At 50.9% G+C, this 24,127-nt stretch overlaps 1 protein-coding gene across 1 annotated transcript; it reads right to left on the bottom strand.

Annotated features, from left to right (window-relative positions):
* Positions 1-6,656: 6,656 nt before the first annotated feature.
* Positions 6,657-9,601, bottom strand: SLAMF9 (SLAM family member 9). The gene is given in 9 exon segments (XM_027095158.1): positions 6,657-6,862; positions 7,268-7,354; positions 7,357-7,458; positions 7,461-7,485; positions 7,488-7,540; positions 8,592-8,858; positions 8,861-8,932; positions 9,389-9,488; positions 9,572-9,601. Coding segments are annotated over 9 exon segments (942 nt in total).
* Positions 9,602-24,127: the final 14,526 nt, after the last annotated feature.

Genomic DNA, 24,127 nt, shown 5'->3' on the forward strand with positions numbered 1-24,127 from the left:
CCCACCAACCCCATCCCCCACCCCCGGCACAGTCATTACCTCCAGACCTCCTCCACTTCTCCAGGAGCACCCACCCATCCACCCACCCAGAATTCCACTTCACTCCCCAGAACTCCCCTAGTTCTGCTCCCCAAAGAATTCCACTTCTCTCCACAACTCCCCCGCTTTTTCCTGTCCCTCATAACTCCCGCACTGTTCTCCATCCCCCCGCCGGCACCCCGTTCCATTGCCCCCAGGGCGCTCCCGCCCTCACCTGCTCCGCACCGCTCCGCTCCACTCGTCCAGCTACACAATAGGGGGCGGACCCGCCTCCCAGCCTCGGATGCCCAGAGCGCCGCCCGTCGCCCTGGAGACCGCCAATCCCCCTCCCGCGGCGGCCAATTGGAGCGAGCAGAAGGCGAGGCAAGGCGGGCGCGACCCCCGAGCGGCCTGGGAGTTGTAGTTTCGAGAGAGCAGGACTGGGTGGCACGTGGGCCCGGGTCGTCCCCTGGTGGAGCTCGATACAACGAAGGGTGGAAAGGCCGGTTGGCCGCTTCCCGCCGCAAGCTTGAGGGGCTACGCCGGTCAGGTCCCGGGCTCCCGGGGTCGCAGGAGCCGGCCCTCAGCCGGCTCCTTGCACACCTCCCTTCCTGTGTAAGCCACCTTGGACCCTCTCCCCTCCCCTAACGGGCTTAACCGCAGAAGTGGCAGCTAGGGTTGAAATCTGAGCCTGGGGGCAGGAGCACCAAGCGGGGAGCAGGACTCCCCGCCCTCCTCCCAGGGGACCCACCCGGCTCCTCTGATCTCCTCTCCCATCCCCATTCCCACCTCCACACATTTCTTCTCTGGCTGGACTGGAAATACCTGTCTGCACTGGCGAGCTCCCAAATCTTGCCCAGGCGCCGCCCACAGTGTGCAGAGGGGAAGGCGGCGCTCCCAGCCTGAGGTTTGCCAAGTTAGCTACCAGCGCCAGCTACCCAGAGAAACGGGCCCAGAGGGGAGAGACATCCTGACACGGGAGACTGAGAGAGGAGGAATGAAATAAGTGATCATTTACTGAACCCCTACAGGGCGCCAGATCCTGGACTACATGCTTCATGACTCTTACGTAACCTGTACAGAAACCCTCAGAAGTAGGTATGGCTCTGTTTGACTAATAAGAAAACTGAGGCTCCACGAGGTGCAGTCACCTGCCCAAGACTTCCTGTCTAGCACGGGGCAGAACTGGAATCAGACCCAGCTGGGGCTCCATCACACCCACCCCCTTGGAAACTTCAACAGCAGGCAAAAATACATCTTGCATGTGTGCCCCATAGAGCTTTCTACCTCCTCACCTTGGTGCCGCCTTGGGGATGCAGGGTCATGACACCTTCCCCACCAGGCTTAAGCAGTCTTAAGTCTGTCCGGGTGCTGCCCTGGAAGCCTTCCCTAAAAGCAGCATTCTGATCTCCCCCCGGGCTGAAGTCCTGCCACTCCAAGTGCACCATTCCCAATCATGGCCTCAACACCAGGAGGAATCCAACAGGTTAGGTCTAACCACGGCTCACATTGAACTCGGAGGGACATCGGTGAGCGGTCCTGAAGAGATATCTTAGTTCTCTGCCCAGAAATTGACCCTGAGAAGCCTGGATGAAAACCAGGAATCCTAACCGCCAGACCACCAGGGGCTAGGGGCTAGAGACAAAGTTCCCTGGCTCTTACCTCCATTGAAAGTAAGAATGTTTCAAGGAGGCAAAAACTGTAAAAACAGGTACAAAGTTTTTTTGGTTTTTTTTGCGGTCCGCGGGCCTCTCACTGTTGCGGCCGCTTCCGTTGCGGAGCACAGGCTCCGGACGCGCAGGCTCAGCGGCCATGGCTCACGGACCCAGCCGCTCCGCGGCATGTGGGATGCTTCCCGGACTGGGACACAAACCCGTGTCCCCTGCATCGGCAGGCGGACTCTCAACCACTGCGCCACCAGGGAAGCCCGGTACAAAGTTTATTATTAGAGACACAGCACAAGTGGGAGAGCACACAGAAAAACAGTTTATTTAAGACTGAAGCAAGGTAGAAATATACACCCGGAGAGAAAGGGTATGGGCATCCTCTCTAATGAGGAGAGCAGTGAAGAGGTGATTTAAATCACTTATACAGGACAGTCCTTCTGTGTCTTTGTTTACCTTTGGCCTATTATCTCGTTTCTTTTTGCACACCTGACCAGTCCTAGGACCCTCCCCAACATGCGTGCACAACTTTTTGCTAAGATGGATCCCACCACAGAGGCCTGTGTGGGATCAACACTTATTATGGGGTGGTGTCCCCTCCATTTTTGACCCCCAAGGAGCCTTCCTGCGCATGTGCAGACAGGGAGGTTTCCCTTGACCTCAGGAGTGGGACCCTTATCTCTTTACTTAAGCAGAGCTCAGCTTCCGCCACTAACTTTGTCCTTGGAGTGTCTGGGTGAGAACAAAGCTTTGGTTTTACTCCACACGACAAACACCAGCTGTCCAGCCCAAGTGCCCATCTATCTCCTACCTCAAGACCAGTATCCCTGCCACATCCTCCCTTCCAGGTGGTCATCCAGCCCCATACATTCTGGGCCAGGAAGTTCACCACCCCTTATAGTGACTCATTCCATCTTCAGGGACTTTTTTTTTTTTGGCTGCACTGGGTCTTCGTTGCTGCACAGGCTTTCTCTAGTTGCGGCGAGCTGGGGCTACTCTTCGGTGCGGTGCGCGGGCTTCTCATTGCGGTGTCTTCTCTTGTTGCGGAGCACGGGCTCTAGGCACGCAGGCTTCAGTAGTTGTGGCTCGCAGGCTCAGTAGTTGTGGCTCACGGGCTCAGTATTTGTGGCACACGGGCTTAGTTTCTTCGCAGCATGTGGGAGCTTCCCAGACCAGGGCTCGAACCCGTGTCCCCTGCATTGGCAGGTGGATTCTTAACCACTGCACCACCAGGGAAACCCCATCTTTGGGGACTTTGACTGCTGGAAAGTTCTTCCAGGTGTAAACATCTGGGTGCTTTTTGCCACAGCCTGAGATGAAAATAGGGGGATGGGAAGTGAGGGAGGAGGCAGGAGCAGTGGCCTGATCTCTCCCACAATCCCTCCAGCAAATTTTCCCAAAGTGGCTGCTTCCAATGTTACAATGTAACAGATAGACCTAACAGTGCTGAGACTCTAATGAAAACATGTCAGTGGACACAGCATGAAAGCAAGGCCAGGCAGAATGCCTAGGGAATATGGTCGAAGAGCGCAACCTCTTTTACATCTTGGCCCCTCACCAACTAGTGGGAAAGATCTCCCTTCCCCATGTTAGAATCAGCTCCATCTCTGGTTCAAAGGTTTCATTTCTGCTGTCTCCAGTGTTTTCTTGAAGATAAGTTAAACTCTTTTGGACATTAAAATAACTTTTTGTAAAATTGGGATTTAAAATGATTTTCCATTTTTTAAAGTTTATAATATGGTCATTTTTTTTTTTCTGGAAGTTTATTTTGTGTTTTATTATTACTGTCATTTTGCTCTGATTCAGATGCATCTTGTTGGCTTTTTGGTAAGAAAAGGAACCTAACCCTAACTTGTTCCCTCACCATGCCAGGAGTTAAAGTCCGTAAAGTTAGTCCCTGAGGCTCAAAACTAAAGATTTTCCTCTAGGTTATCCTGGATCTGTAATCATCACGCTCTGGTATAGTGTATTCAATCTGCTAGGATTCTGCCTAGCATCGTTCTACCAAAGCTTCAGCCAGCCCACGTATTTTCAACTTGTTGACAAGAAGACCAGACAATGTTGTCAATTACAGGGACTTTGCTGACCACATGCTATGAGCACTGGTCCTGTCACCTGATCAGAAAAGAGGTATCGTTCCTCATCGACTGTTGGCGTGCCTATCTGCTGACCCAACGAGACTCTAGCTCCATGAATGTGTGGAGTTGGTCTTGTTCATCCTTGAATTCCTCCCCAGCCCTTAGCCTATCAGAGGGGCCCTGCCTACCTCTCCAGACTCATTTATCACTTACCCCTTCATCACAGGGCAGCACATGTGGCCTCATAGTCCCTAGAATTCATGGTGCTTGTTCACTTATCAGTGGCTTCCCACTTATTGTCTGTCTAGCTAGAATGTCCTTCTCTCCCTTCCCTGAACTCACTGCTAATCACAGGTCAAAATTCTGTTTACCTCTTCCCTCCAGGACACCATCAACGACTCCTCCCACCACGCCCTCAACTTCACCCATAGCCCTTGTCACAGCTCGTTGTAATTATATCTTACACACCCCACAAAGAGTTCCTTGAGGGCAGACAGTGTCTTTTCCGCCTCTCCACGGCTAGCCCAATGCCTGGCACTCAATGCTCAAATATTATCCTCCTCCCCTCAGTTTGCTTTTCACCTATTTCCAAACAGCAAACTTTGCAAAAGGCAAAGTGCTGTCAGGTGATTATTATCCTGGCTTCCTGCAGAGGAAGGGGCCTGGGTCTCTCTGAGCTTATATTCCACCTTCTTGAGGGTCTGAGCCTTCCTCTTCCAGGTGCTCTGGACTGGTTGAGGACCTCAGCCTTTCTCTGTTCAGAGACTGGGTGTGAGAAGGTATTTTGCCAAATTCCAGGGAGGGCCCTGGGCCAGCCATACAGTGACATTCATTCCCTTATTGACTTCCTGGGCCAGACTCTGAAATAGATAAGAAAAGACCTGCCCCTGTGTGTGCAAGAGGGCTGTTGGCCTTTTCCACTCAGTCTCCAGAAAGGTATTAAAGGAATGAGAGGAGTTGGGTGCTGCAGGCTTGGTCCTAGAACTTCGTGCCTTTTTGGAGGTGGGCCTCCTCAGCCCAAAGGGCGGCACAGAGAACCAGCCTCAGGCCAGAGACTGCCTTCCAGCAGGACAAGGACCCAGGCCTTCAGGGAGTAGAGTGGATCGGTTGCTATTCTTAGGAGCTCTTTGGGGACAGGTTTCCCAACCTCATCACGTCCTTCCCAAGCCCTACAGGGTTCCATCTGCTGCCCAGAAACCTAGACAGGAAGCCCCTGCTTACCTCCTGGCCCTGCTTCCTTTCCAGCCCTGGAGACCCTGACTCTTGGTTTCCACCATTCCCCTGGCTGGAGTGTCCCAGTGGAGCCCCCCTCCTGGAGTGTCCCAGTGCCTGGTCCATGTGTCCTGTTTTCCCTAAAGCCATCCTTGGTCCCCGTGGTTCCCCAGTGCATCCCACTGCCCCTTCACAGCCTCAGTGTTCCTTTTCCTGGGAAACACTTTGGAGGTCAGCATCCTTCTCCTCACTGAGAGGGGAAAGCCAGATGCAGAGAGATGTCCGGCATGGCTTCTGCCACATGGCTCTGTCTCTACCCCTCAGACCCTCTTCTAAAATCCCCCGGGGTTACCGGCCCCTCCCGCCCCTGTGGGAGCCAAGGCGTTCACTTAGCCCTGTCTCTGTAAGAGCGCCAGTCAGCTGCACCTGTGCCTGCCTCTCCTTCAAAGCGCGTGTTCCTGGTGGAAAGGGACGGTGCCCCCATGGACATCTGCTGGGCAAAGTGTCCCAAGCCAGAGACCAGTGGCAGAGCACAGCCCATATCTCCTGAGATCTCACCCAATGATCTCCCTACCGTATCCTGCACACCACCCTCCTCCAGGTCACTCACTCCCTAGGCATGTCCTGTGAGTTGAGTGGCTTTCCATTCCTCTCCAATTCACCCCCCTCCCCACCCTGCCGCAGCAGCCACATTAAGTAACATCTACAAGATCTGATGTGGGGAGAATGACCAAGACTTAATCAGAGGGTGAGGAATTCGGACTGATCCCTGGGCTTGGGAAAGAGAAAGAACATATAAACTTAAAGGCTTCTGTGGGGGGCACAGGTAATATATGTGCAGGGGGTGGGCATTAACCCAGGACAAGAGTCCAGAGAGAAGATGTGAGGCCTGGAAGTCTATGGAGAAGGGACAGACAGGACAGTAACACCAACCACAAACAGAGGTCAAGGGCAGACCCCTGCTATTAATCCGGCTGAGTTGCCGTCTCTGTGGGGCAGGTACCAGAGCCCCAGAGAAGCTGGCACCAGGGAGATGACCGAAAGGTCAGAGTAGAAAGGTCAGACCCAGAGTAGGACTGCACTGGGGTGCTTCAGAGCGCCCGTGCCGGACAGCCGCTAGACTGGGGTGGGGTGGGGTAGGTGGGAGTAGCTAAGGGCAGGGCAGAAGGAGGGTGTGAGAGCAGAAAGATTGGCAGGAATAACACCGCTCTTATGTAGCGTTCTTATTGCCTGGAATCTCCCATTCGGGAGTCACAGCTTCTATTAGGTTAAAAGGAATCTCCCACTTTTCTTATTGAAGTGTAAATGTTATGTGTGTTGGTGGGGAATGGGTTAGGCGTGAATAATAACATACCAACACTTCATTGTGAGCGGGTCTTTTAGACTCACTTTCCTTCCCAAAGGCAGGTGAGGGAAGCACGTGGGGTTGGAAGAGGGTAACTGGAATGGAAGAAATGCAGGAAAGCAGGTTCTGCCAGAGTCACCCAGGGAAGGACCAAACAGCTCCTCCCGACTGAGGTCACCTAATTTGACTTTATTGCCAGACAATCTTCCCTCAGGGAGCATGGCCCTTGGGACACCCACCCTTTGGCTCCCTGGGAAGAGATGAGTCTGGGAAGGAGAGGAAGGTCTCCCTTGGGGCTGGGAAGAAACAATGCTCAGGGCAGGGGTCCCCAGGGGGCCATCAGGCCAGGCTGGGGCCAGGCTTCCCCTTCTTTCTCAGTCTCATTCTGTTTCTCCTGAGTTTCTTCATTCTTGGCATTTTGCATCTTGTCTGGACTCGGATGAGCCAGAGCCCCACAGCAAGAATTACAAAAAGCAAGAGGATGAGCAATGCCTTGGCCAGGAGACAGAAGGAAGTGGAAGACTTCTCCAAAGCGTAGCCAATATCTGGGACAGAAGAAGGCAAGGAGAGAGGGGCTCACCGGAGGGAAGGTCTGGATTAGGGGGCAGACACCTACCCCAAATTCCACACAGGGGGTCTCAAGTTCACAGTCTGTTGATGTTCCTTGGCAAGTATCCCAGGAAATGTATATTCTATTCACGGAATTTCAGGGGCTGGGGTCTGGGGAGTAATCTCAACCTGAGTAAGAGACTAGAAGGGACCTTTGGAAGCTGGGAGGACTAGGAAGGAGCACAGGGAAAGTGGGGAGCCCCTCCCCAATCCAGGGGTCAAGTCTCCACGGGAGTAGTTAGGTCTAGATTCCATGTACTCTCCTGGGGAGAAGGGAGGGAGGGAGCGGGTAGACTTGAGGCCCTGTGGTCGCTCAGGGGCTGTCTCTGGGGCCCTGGTACCTGCACAGAAGGGCCCAGCAGGGATGAGATGAGAACTGATGTCGCTGATGGGGTTGTTTGCCCTGCACGTGTAGGAGACAGCCTTTCCCCGGGCCTCCAGGACATGCTAAGGACAGAGCCTTCATGGGCCGTGTCAGCGCTGTCCTCCCAGGATATCCAGCAGTAGGTCACGTCCAGGCCTGCCTCCCTGTGGATCGTGTCAAGGACATATTACAGTACATTCTTCCCCAGAGATCTCAAAGTTCACAGTCATGTGAGGCTATGACAGCCATCCTAGATGAAGGAGAAACACAAAGACCCTCTAAGTAATCAGGGGTTGGGTCTGTTTTCCTAAGCTCTTCAACACTGGGGTATGGACGCTGCCCACTGAGACCTGCTTCACTTAACAAACAAGCCAAACTAACAGCACCTAGCCACCATCAAACCTATTGTTCCAGAGTCCCCAGGGCAGCGGCCAAGCAGACAGAGCTGCCTTTGGCATCTTCTACCTCCCCTTTATGACTTGCCTTCTCTCTCTTACCTTGGCACCCCACCTTCTTTCAGACTCTGTCCTGCCTCCTCGATCTTAGAAAATATTATCACCCCTCCCAGGGGTATTTATAGTTTAATTAGTGCCTCTGCAAGATTCAAGGTAGAAAATCAGTCAATGGACTTCCCTGGTGCCACAGTGGTTAAGAATCCACCTGCCAATGCAGGGGACACAGGTTCAATCCCTGGTCCGGGAAGATCCCACATGCCGCGGAGCAACTAAGCCCGGGAGTCACAACTACTGAAGCCTACACACCTAGAGCCCGAGCTCCACAGCAAAAGAAGCCTCTACTCGCTGCAACTAGAGAAAGCCCACACGCAGCAATGAAGGCCCAACGCAGCCAAAAATAGATTAATTAATTAATGAAAAAAGAAAAAGAAAATCAGTCAATGTCACAGGCACTAAGAGGAAATTTGGGGTCAAGTAGGGAGGAGACCCTGATTAGTAGCCCTCAAATCACACAGGAGGACAAAAGGCTCAAGAATGGAGGTGGCATTCATGCCCAGGATGCAGAATCTCACTGGGAGAGGAAGGCTCCCTAGACGTCTGTAAATGAAACCCCTGACCCGTCTCACTGCGTTGGGCACATCCACAGGAACAGCCTCAGTCCAGGGTCTTGCTACTCCAGGTCACTTTACCTGCAGTGCAGATACTGGGGTCAGACACACTGGAGGCAGACTGCCTTCCCATCCCAGACCCTCAAGCCATAACCCCGAGTCCTAAGACCCCTGATCCTTTGTGTGAGAAGTTCAGGAGAGCCAGAAAAAGCAGCTTTATGGTTCCCAGTAAACTCACGGTACACACAAAGATTGTAGTGCTGCACGGTGGAGATCTGGGACGCCCTCAGGTTGACTTGAGCTTGGTAAGGCCCCGAGTTCTCCCAGCTCAGATTGCTGATGTGCAGGTAGTAGGTGGGCTCCAGGAAGCTCACTCAGCCCTCATAGCGAGGGTGGGTCACCATGATGGTAGTCGGATGTCCCTCTTCCCCTGGCATCACAGTGGCAAGGCTTATGTGGGAGGACCAGATGATGTTCTCAACCTCTTCATCCAATGGTGTTTCCGGGGGAGGCTGATGGACTCCTGAAGGACTGCAACAACTTCCTCGGGATCCACACCATCTCCAGAGTCCCCTTCGGCTGCAGATAAAGAAAGAAAAGATGGAAACAACACAGCTGGTGTCTCTAGGCTGCTGAGACTGGCAGCAGGGCTGTGGTCTCAATCTCAGTTGAGTATTTTCTATGACCCACACTCAACCTTGCCCTCCAGTTGCCTCTTCTGGCTCTAGCTTCTTGCTGCACCTGACTTGAGCACCTACCAGGGCTTGGCTTCCATCTGTGCCCCACCCTCCAAATTTTCTCTTCTCCATTCGCTGTCCTTCCATATCCCCAGGAGGGATATGGGGCTGCTTCCCCTTCCATATCCCCAGGTTTCCTCATCTCTTTGTCCTGCACTGAAGCCACACCCTAGTCCTCTTTACTCCAGAAGAGCTGAAGCATTTGGTCCCAAAGGTGGTAACTTGCTAGCCCAAGACCCAGCAGGAGAACAGAGGGGGAAAGAGATACTCCTGTCCTGGAGCTAGCAGTCTGTCTCACCTTCCTGGAACAGCAAGAGGAGGAGCAGCCATGGAAGGGCCCCATGTCCACAGCCCTGTGTCCCGGTGTGCCCCAGGTGTGACTTGGTCAGCCCCGAAGGCTGTGAAGAAGACAAGCTGCCAGGATGCTGCTAGAGACAGAGTGACCAACTGACAGTCCTGAGGAGAGGGAAATGACTCTCACCCTGTGTAGCAGCCCTCTAACTTCCTCCATCTCACTAAGCCCCTCCGTGTCCACCTTGGGAAGAGTTCTCTCTCTGAGTCTGATTGGCAAGATGGTTTACCCACTGCCTCATGTTTCCTGTCCCTCAAACTCAGCTGAATCCCACTTCCTAAATGAAGCCTTCCTAGATCCCTACTCTCTGTACTCCCAGACTTCCCAGACATAGCACTTTCCCCAAGTTCTTTGAACACTTTCTATCCAGCCCTATCATTTGGCTTTCAGGATGCTCTGCCTCGGGTCTCCCTTAGCAGTTCCTATGTTGCTGTGATCATATGACCATAAAAACATCTTTATCTCCCCAGGCAGACTCTATCTTTTGGGACATCTCTGTATGTTCTACGGATGCTGGTCCCCATGGAGAAATGATATTTAAGCTGAGACCTCAAGGATCAGTAAGATCTGCTAAGTGAAGAAGAGAATGAAGGAGATACTTCTTAAACTTCAATTTATACAATTATCAAGCCTCAGGGGCTGGGTTTTTTGAAAAGGTACATCAGGTCTCAGTCTGAGTATGAAAACTTTTTAACGTAAAATCATTTAAAAAATAATATTAAAGCAAGGAAGAAAAAATTCAGTTGAAGGTTTGAGCACATGAGTTAGGTTCTCTGAGAATCAGATACTGGAATTAGGAGTGAAAGAGGTTTAGGATTTCTCTGGTGGTGCAGTAGTTAAGAATCCACCTGCCAATGCAGGGGACACGGGTTCGAGCCCTGGTCTGGGAAGATCCCACGTGCTGCGGAGCAACTAAGCCTGTGTACCACAACTACTGAGCCTGCGCTCTAGAGCCTGTGAGCCACAACTACTGAGCCCACGTGCCACAACTACTGAAGCCCACACTCTGAGCCTGTGAGCCACAACTACTGAAGCCTGCGCACCTAGACCCTCTGCTCCACAACAAAGAGAAGCCACCACAATGAAAAGCCTGCGCACCACAACAAAGAGTAGCCCCTGCTCTCGCAACTAGAGAAAGCCCATGAGCAGCAACAATGACCCAACACAGTCCAAAAAAAAAAAATTAATTAATTAATTTTTTTTTTTAAAAGAAAGAGGTTTAATTTGTGTGTGGGAGGGAGTGTGGGTGGTAAAGCCTGTAAAAGATAAAAGGGAAAGGAAGCAGAAATGAGCAAGGAGAGCCTGGGACCATGATGCTGAGCAGACAGTCTCCGCTAATTCAGCAGGGAGCTCTGCAGCGGAGCTCCCGCACCCTCACTGTGTGCAGTCATTGGCTAGGGCTGTCCAGGAAGTGCATGGGTGCTGCAGGTGCTGCAGATGGAGGCTGTCAGTTAACTGCATCCCTCACAGCTGAAGACAGGTTCTCTCTTGAAAGGAGATCCAGGGGCACCTTCACGGCTGCTGCAGTAAATATGCTGATCAGACAAAAGGTGACTGTGTGCAGATTGATTAAACTTGTCTCCATAAACAGTACATTATACTTATTGAGCAGAGGGAAATAATTTGCATCACTCCCTCCCCAGCCCCTACCCCACCCTCACTAAGCCCTTTCCAGTCCAGTGTGGAGAAAGCCCTTCTCCAAACATGATTTTCAAGTGGTCTGGAAATCTGATTTTTTATTCTGGCTCATGGATTGCGACCCAAATGCAACTCCATTTCCGTCTCTCACTGCCTCTTCAATCTTATTCAGTGGGGTGGTCTTCCCCTGAGGTTTCTGCTCTCAGTTCAGAAATGAGAACTTCTGTCCCATGTATTGGGTTGGCCCAAAAGTTCCTTCCATTTTTAACTAAAAATAAAAGACATATTTTTCATTTTCACCAAGAACTTTATTGAACAACATATTCACCAGTTTGTTCCACTGGCTTATGCCATTTTTCAGGCAACTTCATAATTCCATCTTCCCAAAACTTTTTATCTTTTTGAGCAAAGAACTGTTCCAGGTGACTTTTACAGTCTTCTGGGGAATTGAAATTTTTTCCATTAAGAGAATTTTGTAAAGGCCAAAATAAATGGAAATCTGAAGTTGCAATGTCTGGTGAACATGGTGGATGAATCAGAACTTCCCAGCCAAGCTGTAACGGTTATTGCCTGGTCATCATGAAACATGCAGTCTTGCGTTATCCTGATGGAAGTTTATGCGTTTTCTGTTGACTAATTCCAGATGCTTTCATCAAGTGCTTCTTTCAGTTGGTCTAATCCGGATCAGTACTTTTTGGAATTAATTGTTTGGTTTTCCAGAAGGAGCTCATAACAGAGGACTTCCTTCCAATCCCACCATATACACAACATCACCTGCTTTGGATGAAGACCAGCCTTTGGTGTGGTTGGTGGTGGTTCATTTCGCTTGCCCCACGATCTCTTCTGCTCCACATTACTGTACGGTATCCACTTTTCATCGTCCGTCACAATCTGTTTTAAAAATGGGACGTTTTTGTTACTTTTCAGTAGAGAATCACATGTGGAAATATGGTCGAGAAGGTTTTTCTCGCTTAACTTATGTGGAACCCAAACATCAAAGCGATGAACGTAACCAAGCTGGTGCGAAGGATTCTCAGTGTTTGATTTGGATATTTTAAGTATGTCGGCTATCTCCCACGTGGTATAACGTTAACTGTTCTCAATTAATGTTTTGATTGGATCGCTATCAGCTTCAACTAGTCTACCCGACCGTGGAGCATCGTCCAGCGAGAAATCTCCAGCATGAAAATCCAAAAACCGCTTTTTACATTTTCGATCAGTCACAGCACCTTCTCCATACACTGCACAAATCTTTTTTTGGTAGAAAGGTTTCTACCTTTCTTGAAATAATAAAGGATAATATACCGAAAATGTTGCTTTCTTCTTCCATCTTCAATATTAAAATGGCTACACAAAAATTCACAAATATTCATAAGATTTTTTTAAATGCACGCTGAAATGACAGCTCTCACAACTGAATCTAACAAAATTGTTTCAGATGAAGTTAAAGACAACTAAGCGCTACTAGAACCATCTTACAGAAAAAAAAAAAAAACGAAATTTTTGGCCAACCCAATAATATACCAAATTCCAAACAAATAGAATCAAGCAATCTCCCCTTGCCCTGGCTTGTGTCTGTTTCAGGCTGGAAGCTTACAGCAGGGCAATGGGGGAGGTCCTGCTCTCTGCTCAGCTTCCCCCTTCCTCCTTCTCCCCTCAGCTTGCCTCCCCAGTTCATGTTCCCCCTCCCCAGGAGGGTGGAGAGGTGGTAGAATTGTTCTTATCTGGCTGAGTGGCTTTGCGCTCTACGTGTCTGGCAGATGGTTAAGATGAACTCTTCTGAGGAGCAGTTTCGTGGGTTTTTACAGGTTTCTGCTGGTTCTTTCTCTCCTACTCTTGACCCAGGAAGGATGCATCTCTCTTCTGGGTGGTCCTTTTTTTTTTTTTTTTTTTTTTTTTTTTTTTTTTTTTTTTTTTTTTTGCGGTACATGGGCCTCTCACTGCTGTGGCCTCTCCCGTTGCAGAGCACAGGCTCCGGACGCACAGGCTCAGCGGCCATGGCTCACGGGTCCAGCCGCTCCACGGCGTGTGGGATCTTCCCGGACCGGGGCACGAACCCGTGTCCCCACCACTGCACCACCAGGGAAGCCCCTGGGTGGTCCTCTGAAAGTCCTTCCTCAGCTCCTGGACACCTGGCTGCACGTCTCATCTCCACCTCTCCAACTGTCCCCACTGTATGGTACCCAGGCCAACCAAACAGGCTGTGTCTCATAGGGGGTCCTCGGTTGCCCTCCAAAAACATTCCTGGCCCCTGACAGATTCCGAGATCTACAGCACATCGCCACATTCCTGGCTGCCTCGCGGAAGTCCCATCTCAGTCCACAGTTGTTTTTAATTCTCCGAGCCCTGACTTAGGCTCTGGTCCCCTTACTCTCACCTGCAGGCACACGTCCTCTCTCTGAAGTCCCCTCAGACATAAAATCATCTATCCTTTGAGGGATAAGGTGGGGACTGACAATAAAATAACAGTTATTTCTAAAGAACTCTCTTTCCGGAATTCCGTGGTGGTACAGTGGTTAGGACTCTGTGCTTCCACTGCAGGGGGCACGGGTTCGATCCCTGGTCAGGGAACTAAGATCCCACAAGCTCCATGGCACAGCCAAAAAAAAAAAGAGAGAGAGAAAAGAAATCTCTTTCCAATCTCCCTCTCTCAACTCTCCATCCATGGATGAGGGGGTTCTAGGAGCAGTGACACAGGTTCTCCTTCATTCTGGTTGAAAATTTCACAGGGGGAGGTCTCCCTCACGCTGCCTTTGATCTCTCCATTCCTGTCCCATGGACACCTCAGTGGAACCACGGCAGGGAGAGTTCCAGTTAACACGTAGGGTCCCCTTACCACAGCCTGTGACCCAGCTGATTTCTGCAGTGCTGTGGTGGACGGTTTCATGACTGTGCCCCTCCACCTTGAAGTTTGCACCTCTGCTTTTCTGCTTCAGGGCTATCTCTGCAGCAATGGAAGGGCATCAGCCCGGTTGCAGTGCAGCCGGAAAGTGTAGGGAGTGTACAGACCCCAGAGGCAACCCCTGGAGCCAATAGAGTGCTGCGTTGGTGGATAAATGCCCCAGACTCCCTGACCTTCCATGGGATAATTCTGGGGCTTGTTCTCCAGAGTTCTTCAGCAGACTGAGCCCGGTTGTCCACACCTTTTATGGGCTTTCCTCCCTTCCCCATCTCACGTTCCTCATTCATTTATGTTGGCTTCCTGGATCATCTCCCAGAAAATACTACCTCTACCCAAGTTCTTGTCAAAGGTCCTGCTTTGGGAGGAACCTAGATTAAGATACTATTATATATGATAAAGTAGTTCAGCCAGTCAAAGTTAGATGCCCTGTCTCCTCTGCCTGGGTCTTTAGGGGGCAAATAAGTTAATGAGAAATGAGTCTCGGGACTTCCCTGGCGGTCCAGTGGTTAAGACCCTATGCTCCCAATTCAGGGGACACAGGTTCGATCCCTGGTCGGGGAACTAAGATCCTGCGTGCCGCACTATGCAGCCAATTCCCACCCCAATTCTCCTGAGGTAACAGCCTTGGGAAACAGGGGCCGGTGAAAAGCTGGTCTTGTTCTGATGAAAGGATGGGGGGATAATAAAGGGTCAAACCTTTGATCAGATTTTCTCTTCAGCTTCTCGTCAGGAACCGGGACCCACACAGCAGAGCCATTAGCAGGTAAGTTCCAAATCAGTCACCTCCCTCCCACAGCAAAGCACATTGAGACCTGCACGTGTCTTCGGTTCCATCAAAGGGGCTGCGCCTGATACATGGTTTACCTTCTTCCTTTCTTTTTCTTTTTTAAATGTCAGGGTTAAAAGAGTGATTATTCAGTTGAACTATGAAGGTGGCTGGTGAGAACCGAAATAGCCCGCAGACTGCTGAAGGGCACCCAGAGGAGCCATGGTGAAACAGAGGAGAAAGGAGTGTTCCTTGTGAGGGACCAGCCTGGGCAGGACCCCCGGGGTGGGAGACAGCAGAGCACACGGAGGCACAGACGGCAGCCTGACCAAGTGGGGCAAGAGTGAGGTGGCGAAGATCAGAGAGGGGGCGGCAGAGGTGCCCTGGAGACAGCTCACCTTAGAGCCTTGGAGACCTGCTCAAGAGCTTAGAAGTCATAGTCTCTCAAGAAGTTTACTTTGATAGGCAGGAGAAATAAAGGCTGGAGGTGAGGGGAAAACAGGGTAGAGGGAAAGTTTTATTGCTGCTGATTTTTTGAAATTTTATTGAAGTATGCCTGCTTTACAATGTTGTGTTAATTGCTGCTGTACAGCATAGTGATTCAGTTATACATATATACTTTCTTTTTCCTATTCTTTTCCATTATGGTGTACCATAGATATTGAATATAGTTCCCTGTGCTATACAGTAGGACCTTGTTGTTTATGCTGTTGATTTTTTTTTTTTTTTTAATGGGAGAGATGTGAACATATTTAAATGCTGGGAAGAGAAGAAGCAAGTGGGGAGTGGAGCTGCAGGAAAGAAAGGAGATGGTCAGTGGAGCAAGGCCTCCCCCACCACCCCCAGAAGTCGGGAGGGAACTGGGATTCAGAGGCCAGGAAGAAGAACCAGTCTTCAATTGCAAGATGGTCCTTCATTATAATAAGAAACGATGATCAGAGATGCAGGTAGCATCTTCTTTGACTGTGGCAAGAAGGGGTGTCCTGTCATGTGGTTTCAATTTTCTCTGTAAAGTGGAGGCAAAGTTATCTGCTGAAACTGAAGGTTGAGGTGAGTTTGTCAAAGGCAGGTATTTCAGGAGAATGGGCAAAGTCTGAAACAGATGAAGTGAGTCTGGGTCCAGGTTTCTTGGGACAGTTCCAGCTTAAGTCTGTTGTCCTGGCCTAATTATTAATCATGCTCCTTTTCACTCTTAGAAAGTATCCTGGTTTGTAGGGTAAGTTATGTGATTACCCTAAAACAGGAGCAAAATCTTAGAAGAAGAATCACAGTGAAATAGCTAAGCTTTAAGAGTTCAAGGCCACCCTTAGCTTTTCTGGTCAACAAATTGCCCTAAAGATCTGGAGAAAGATAGTGGGGTGGGCAGGGGAAACGATGACTATCTGGAACCAAACTGCTGGGTTTGGAGCCTTCGTCTGCAGAATGGGATCCTCACACACCAGCTTTGTAGGGCGGTTGTGAAAATGAAGTGAGATGATGCCTGTAAAGTACTTAGCATAGAGCGGCACAGAGCGAGGGCTCGAAGAGTGTGAGTTGTGGTTGTTACGGAAGGTTGGTTAAGTGTCAAGATGGTGGGCTTGGGGATTGTGAAGACCTGGGAACCCTTCGTACTTGGCCAGGGTCTGTGGCTATGGAAGAGAATAGGTAGGAAGTCTCTAACAGAAGATACGTGAACAGGCTGATTTGAGACTGTTCTCTGGCAGCACCAACCAGCCCCTGATCTGAGGACACAGAGGGCTTTGCTGCCGGCAGATTCAGCCCAGCTCGGTGCTTTCCATGCCACCTGCCTGCTCACCAGATCAGCCCGTTATGTACGCAGAGACGCAGCGTGCTGGGCTGAGCCTTATTTTATTTTATTTTTTTGCCATTCGGCAGCTTGTGGTTTCTCAGTTCCCCGACCAGGGATTGAATCCTTGCCCCCTGCAGTGGAAGCGTGGAGCCCTAACCACTGGACCACTAGGGAATTCCCTGAGCCCCTTTAAAACACACTGCCTGATGACTCATTCCTTATCTTTTTTTTTTTTTTTTTTTTTTTTTTTTTTTTTTTTGCGGTACGCGGGCCTCACTGTTGTGGCCTCTCCCGTTGCAGAGCACAGGCTCCGGATGCACAGGCTCAGCGGCCATGGCTCACGGGCCCAGCCGCTCCGCGGCATGTGAGATCTTCCCGGACCGGGGCCCGAACCCGTGCCCCCTGCATCAGCAGACAGACTCTCAACCACTGCTCCACCAGGGAAGTCCTCATTCCTTATCTCTTGGGCATCCAAATCCCAGAGTGGTTCCTATACCCACACCCTTCCCTCAACCTTCCTTGTAAGTACGATGCATCTGCCCTTCTTTCCTAAAATCGACTCCCTGCCATATGCTCTGTTTATTGTTCTCACAGTGCAGGTTTTGTATCTTCTGCATCAGAATCACACAGAGGGCTGGTTACAATGCTGATTCCTTGGGCTCCACTCCAGACCCAGGGAATCACAACAGGGGTGGCACCTGGTAGTGGCTGTGAAGCCACCTGCTCATCCAGGTCCCCAGGGGATTCTGCTGTACGCTAAAGGTTGAGAATGCCCCACGCTGCCTGCTCTTATGTTTTGCTGAAGCAGAGAGAAAGTTCCCCAGCCTGAGCTGCCTTTGTCTCTAATCACAAAATGTTTCTTTCCCAGTGAGTAGAGCTGTGAAATGCTGCCTTCTCGGGCTGGGCTTCCTAGAACATGAGATGGACTCTGGGGCCTCTGGATCTGTCCTCGTGGGAGTCCCCCTGGGCATTAGGAAGCACTGTGTCCAGGACTGCCAAGGGAAGCAGGTCCGGGCCAGAGCTTCAACCCAAGACGTGCGCCTGCATTTATTCCTTGACATGCAGGATGCTGATGCAGAACTCGTTTGAAAATAGGAAAGAAAAAAAGTTCAGAACCTACTAATCTTGTCCAACCCCTTATTTTACAAAAAAACACAAAAAACAAAAATAAAAACCAGGGGTCCATGGGGTGGAGGGACTTCTCCGAGGCCACACGGTTGCGAAAACCCAGGTCCTCTGGTACCTTGGTGGCAGGACTTGATGAAACAAATTTGGGATGTAACACACTCTATCTGTGATGTCCCAACACAGAAAACCCTCAGTAAATGTTAGTATTGCTGGTGTCATTATCAATTTGTATTTGTATTCATTCGTTATTGTTCATTTCTATTTGAAACTGGAGGCGCTCAAAGAGAGCCCGACGGGAACAAAGTGGGGTGGCCTGAGGGAAGCCAGCTGGCCGCCCAGACAGCTCTGCACAGAATGACCCTTTTCTCAGCAAATTCAACACTGATCAGGTTCCAGCTCTCCACACCACCACAGGCTCAAAACTCCAGCTCATCAATGTCCCAGAGTCGATCAGAATCTGGGAGGCTGCCTCATCTTATCAGAGCTGTCATCAACTGATATACAAAAGTAGCCACTCATCCTACAAATATTTAGGAAGTTCCAACAAAGTGGCAGAAACTGCAGGGCCCAGGGCTGTTTCCCTGAGCAGTCTTGTGACCGTATAGCTGACGTTACTACCCCCTCAGAGTTGCTGCTGTCAAGTAGAGAGCCATGTGGGTGGCCTCCCATGGCCAGGATAGAACACTGAAGCATGCAATTCGGATAGGACTGTGTTCCTGGCACTGGCTTATCTTTCTACCCCGCTTTCTTCTAATCTCATTTTCCTGATTGGTGTCTTATCTTGCCACATTGTATGCATTTTGTAAAACTTGTGAAAGTTTAGCCAAGCATACAGTTAGAGAGAATAGAAGACCACCCTCACTTCTGACACCAACTGCAAGTTTCAGGGGTTCCCCAAAACCATCCTCAGGTTCAAAGATTTGCTAAAGGGATTCATAGAACACACTGAAAGCTTTTGTTCTCACGGGTTAAAAATCATCCTAGGGGGCTTCCCTGGTGGTGCAGTGGTTGGGGGTCCGCCTGCCGATGCAGGGGATGCGGGTTCGCGCCCCGGTCTGGGAGGACCCCGCATGCCGCAGAGCGGCTGGGCCCGTGAGCCGTGGCCGCTGAGCCTGCGCGTCCGGAGCCTGTGCTCCGCAACGGGAGAGGCCACAGCGGTGAGAGGCCCGCGTACCGCAAAAAAAAAAAATCAGCCTAGGGAGGAAGTGCAGAGGCCCAGGAAAAGTACCAAACATGTCCTCTCTCTATGGAATCCTAGGACAGTGTTACGCTTCTGGTCTCAGTGTGTGACGATACACACAGAGAATCTCGCCCAAGCCTTGGTGCCGGTTTTGTTGGGGCTTGATGACATACGGCCCTCATGACTGATCTTTAGCCTCTAGTCTTCCAAAGGTTGCGGGGAGAAGTAATACTGCATGGCCCAAAGCCCTCATCACACATCACATTGTTAGACGGTCTGGTGGCCAAGGTCCCCATGCAAACGAAGACATGCTTATCAGACCTGATATTCCAAAGGTCTAAAGATCACTTCCAGTAGCCAATGGCAAAAGCCAGACCTCTCTTTGGGAAAGTTAATTCTTCACGACACAATGTGTTAAATTCATTTTTCCAGCAAGGGGAGAAGGAAAGAAGGAATAAACCAACTAGTTAAATCGAATCAGTCCAGTCATGACCAGACTCCTGACTACAGTCCCCTATTGACAATAGGTGAGGGACCTCAGCAGTGACTCTAGCCCACAGCCTGAGCCGCTCTGTTGTGCTTCTTGTGGTACCCAGGGTTGGAAGAGGGAGCCGAGGGTGCTGCTCTGCCCTGAGTGAGGGGAGGAGAGACAGTGTCCTCTGAGGCCAGGGAAGGCAAGGAGATACTGATGAGACTGAGGTGGATTCAGGCTCTGCCATCTTCTCATGTTACTAGGGAAGAGATTCCAGGCGTAGTAGGCTAAGACGGGCACGTGTGCTGTAGAAGGGTAGGAGTCCTGGCAGCTTTGCAGAACTGTTTGGGAAGGATGCTGAGTCAAGGTCATAGTTGGCACTCAGGGTCCAGAGCCTCAGAGCCACTCTCACGAGCCTTCAGCCAGCACCTGGGCAAAGCAGCTGCCGTTTCTCCCCTGGTGCTCCAGGGAGTCCTGGGAGTTCAGGTTCCTGAAATGCCTCCAGGCTGTGTGGTCGCAGGGTCCCCTTGGCAGAGAGGTATGCAGACCGTGTGACTGCCCACCCCAGTAGCCAGGGGAGAAGGCAATGCAGCCAGCTCTGGGGAGAAGGGCATCGGCAGACACGGGAAGAAATGGGGGCCAAGCTGAGGTTGTGGGGCTTCTTGTGGGTCTCTGGAGCTCATCTGCACCCGGGACTCCAGCTTCTGCCTCTCTACTCGTGTCCCTGTGTGTGCCTCGGTCAGGCTCTCCGCCTCTCTGCTCCCTCTTTAACACACACTGTCTTAGCTCGGGATCCCATAACAAAACGCCACAGACTAGGAGGCTTAAAGAACAGAGATGTAATTCCTCACAGTTCTGGGGGCTAGTAGTCCAAGATCAGGGTGCCCAAGGTAGGTTTCATCCTGAAGCCTCTTCTCTTCACTTGTAGGTGGCTGCCATCTCGATGTACCTTCACACGACCTTTTCTTTTTGCACACCTAGAGAGAGAGAGAGAGGAGGGGAGGGGGAAGGGGTGGGGGAGGGGAAGGGAAGGGGGATGGAGGAGAGGGAGAGAGAGGGGGCTCTTGGTGTCTCTTCTTACAAAGGCACTTATCACATCATGAGGGCCCCACCCTCATGATCTCATCTAACCCTAATTACCTTCCAGAAACCCCCATCTTCCAATACCACCATATTGGGGGCTAGATCTTCAACTTATGAATTTGGGGTTTACACAAACATTCAGTCTATAACACACACCTTAAGGCCTATCCACAGGAGACAAGTTGCCTGTGTCTGAGGCCAAAATCCAAATGGCTCAGACTTAGTGAGATCCCAGAAAAGTGGTTCTCTAAAGGGTCCACAGCATCTGTGACTGTAAAAAGAGGACCCATCTAACTGCTTATTTTCGTATGACCTGAGGTTCCTCTCCCTCTACATACGTCCCTCCTCCAAGTTCCCCATGCTCTGTACCCAGCATGGCGGGAGGAGCACAGAGGAGTGAGATCTGACCCTGGCCAGCTTGCTGGGGCTCACAGCCCAGTTGGGGGACAAGACCTACCATCCACGGAGAGTGTCTCAGGCTTGCTTGTCTCTTTGGAGACACTGTTCTCAGCCTCGCAGGCGTAGTCCCCAGCATCCTGCTCTGACATCACCGGGAAGAGGAAGGAGACACTCCACCATGGAGCCACGTGGTTCCACAGGGTGTCCCCATTGAGGTAGAATGAGGATCGGAGGGGAGGAGCTCCACAACTCGGCTGGTGGGTCTCAAGGTGAGCAGAGGACGGGACACAGGAACCGGGGCAGCACACAGTTGGAAGGGTCAGCGGGACCCCCCAGGCTCCTCCCTTAGGGACCCCTCCCCACATTCCCAGGGGGCCCCACTGCCCAGGCCCCTGGGGAGGGTCTCCCTGTCCTTCCCTCACCCTGACCTCCAGCTGGGGACTCTGTTTCTGGACCCAGCCACGCTCAAGGGCCGCCTCGCACCAGTAAAGCCTGGAGTCTCCCCCCTCGGCTGCTGGGATGCAGAGTGATGCTAAGGAGATAGTATCTAGAAGACTATAGATATACATACATATATAATATATATAAATATATAAGACTACTTATATATATACATAAAACAGCAAAAGAGTGGAAACAACTAAAATGTTTATTAATCAGGGACTGGTTGAATAATTACGGCCCAGCCATATAGTGAAATATAATATAGCCGTGAGAAAGAGGTAAGTGGAGTGAGCCCAAAGATAACGCGTTAGTGAAAGAAAATTAAAAGCAACATGTGAGGGCTTCCCTGGTGGCGCAGTGGTTGAGAGTCCGCCTGCCGATGCAGGGGACGCGGGTTCGTGCCCCCGTCCGGGAGGAACCCACGTGCCGCGGAGCGGCTGGGCCCGTGAGCCATGGCTGCTGAGCCTGCGCGTCCGGAGCCTGTGCTCTGCAGCGGGAGAGGCCACAGCAGTGAGAGGCCCGCGTACCGCAAAAAAAAAAAAAAAAAGCAACATGTGAACCCACGTGTACAGTGCACCTCCACCGTGTATAAAAAGGTATACACATATATATTCACACATCTATAAGTTTGCCTATGCATAAAACATTTTTAGCATATAGTGGGTAGACTGGGTAACTCGTGGGCCAGGTCTGGGGAAAAACAGTTTTCACAATGCGCTTCTTTGTTCTTTAAAAATTTTTCTAACGTTTTTACCGCATTCACATTTTTTTATTAAAAAAACTAGATAAAACAAAAGATCCTAACCTTTATTTCCCATTTTCCATCCTTTCATAAACCCCTCCTGCCTGAATTACCTGAGTAGGGATCCGCTCCCTGCAGCAGGAGATCCTGAGGAGCTGAGTCTCTCATTGCACAAGGAGGGTGCTCAGGAGAAGGTAAGGAACAGACTCTGGGATCGAGAATCTGGGGGAGGGACTTCCCTGGTGGTCCACGGGTTAAGAATCTGCCTTCCAATGCAGGGGATGCAAGTACAATTCCTGGTCGGAGAATTAAGATCCCACATGCCACGGGGCAACTGAGCCCACGCACTCTGGAGCCCGCGCGCCACAACTAGAGAGCCTGCACACCGCAAGGAACGATCCCCTAACGAAGATCCTGCGTGCCGCCACTAAGACCTGACTCAGCCCAATAAATAAACAAATAAAAACAAAAACAATTTTTTTTAAAGGTAAACATTGAAAAAAAAAAAGAATCCGGGCGACCTCAGCTTAGGCAGAGCAGGGTGAGTAAGCGAGAAGACTGACAGCTGACCATAGGCTTGCATTTTTGTTGGTGGCAGAAGACAGGAGAGACACAAAGCAGGGCTGGGCCAGAGTCCTTGGAGTTACAGGCCGAGGTCCCAGGTAATGCTGGAAGACACATAAGGTGAGCAGATACAGTCTTCACTCAGAGACAAAAAGAAGAGTTTTTTGCTGGCATCATGCTCTCTCTCCAGTTATGGGAAAGATTTGTTCTGTCCTGTATGCTGAGCTGACAGCAAAGCTAGTAACGCATCTTCTAGCTCCTGTAGGCAAGGCTAGGACTTCAGTTGGTGGAGAGGCCTGGTGTGAATGGGAGAAAGTGGCTGAGAGAGAAAAGCAGAAGGTGCCCAGGCACAGATGTTCGTCACTGCGCACTGGGAAGGAGGGGGTGGGTTCAAGGCCATTCGCAGGAGGGAAGAGACCTTGAGACCTCCCATGCCTTCAGACCTGGCATACGGCTCAGCACAGACGGGCACACAAGCTCCAGCTCAGCACCATGAAGCCAGCCTTACTGACGGATTTAGAGTCAGGGGCTGTAGCAACCTCGGCGGGATGCTTGTCCCCTCAGACAGACATTTCTAGTCTGGGTGGTCAGAAGGGGACGTGAATACTGCCACACACACAGAAACAGCAAGGACATGAAACTAAGAACGCACCAAACTTTCCATCACAGGGCTCTGCAGTGGAGAAAAGTGATGGGGGTCAGATTCGACAATAAGGACTTCCTGATGGAAAGAGAGATTCGACATGGGAATGGTGGATACAGGAGGATGAGTGGGCCCCCTTACTCCCTCTTCCTACACACATTTGGGAAGTACCAGCCCCCACTGCTTCCCCACCCCCAGCTGGTCATAGTTCCTGAGAAGCTTCATAGGAACATTTCCGCCCAGCATCTGGCCATCATGACTTTAGGGTGTCCATGGAGCCAGCTCATGGCACACCTCTCCCCACTCCCTATCCTCCCTGCTTCAGGAGGAATGAGGAAAGGAAGCCAGATGGGACTTAAATGACAACTGCCTCGTCCTCTAAGAAGCAGCAGGCAGGACAAGACTTGGGGTCGGGGTGGGGACTTTAGAAAGGATAACTGACTTTGATGTCAGTTATGAGGGTAAACGTGGGTCTTCAAACAGGACAGCAGATCTGATGAGGTGGCTCTCAGCACGTGGAAAGGACTCTTCATCTCTTAGGAGCCTGGCTCCAACTTGGAGGTAAATGGACGACTGTAGTCACCTGGGTAACAGATGCTAGGATGGCATCCAAACAGACCAGGACCTAAGAAGGGAGGCAGATAAAGATGCCTAAACTATATCTTACAAGACAGATTCCTGGTACTTTTTTCTTTGTTTCCCTTTTGCTTACCCTAGCCTTTAGTAAATAGCTGTCTAAAGGTTTCAGGCCAGCTCAGTCGTGTGTTGAAGAGGAAGCAGAGCTCTCCAAAACCCAGCATGGTAGACACTGGGAGTGGTCACCAAGGAGAGCACCCAAGAGAAGGTGAAACTCAAAAGCCAAAAGAACCTCAGATCTGTGGCCCAGTTGGTCCACTCACCAGGAGATCCTTGTTCCAGGCCCAACTTCAGAGGTT

The sequence above is a fragment of the Aethalodelphis obliquidens genome, unplaced genomic scaffold (genome assembly GCF_003676395.1).
Source record: "Aethalodelphis obliquidens isolate GAN/ISIS:26980383/991018 unplaced genomic scaffold, ASM367639v1 scaffold90, whole genome shotgun sequence".
Lineage (NCBI taxonomy): Eukaryota > Metazoa > Chordata > Mammalia > Artiodactyla > Delphinidae > Aethalodelphis > Aethalodelphis obliquidens.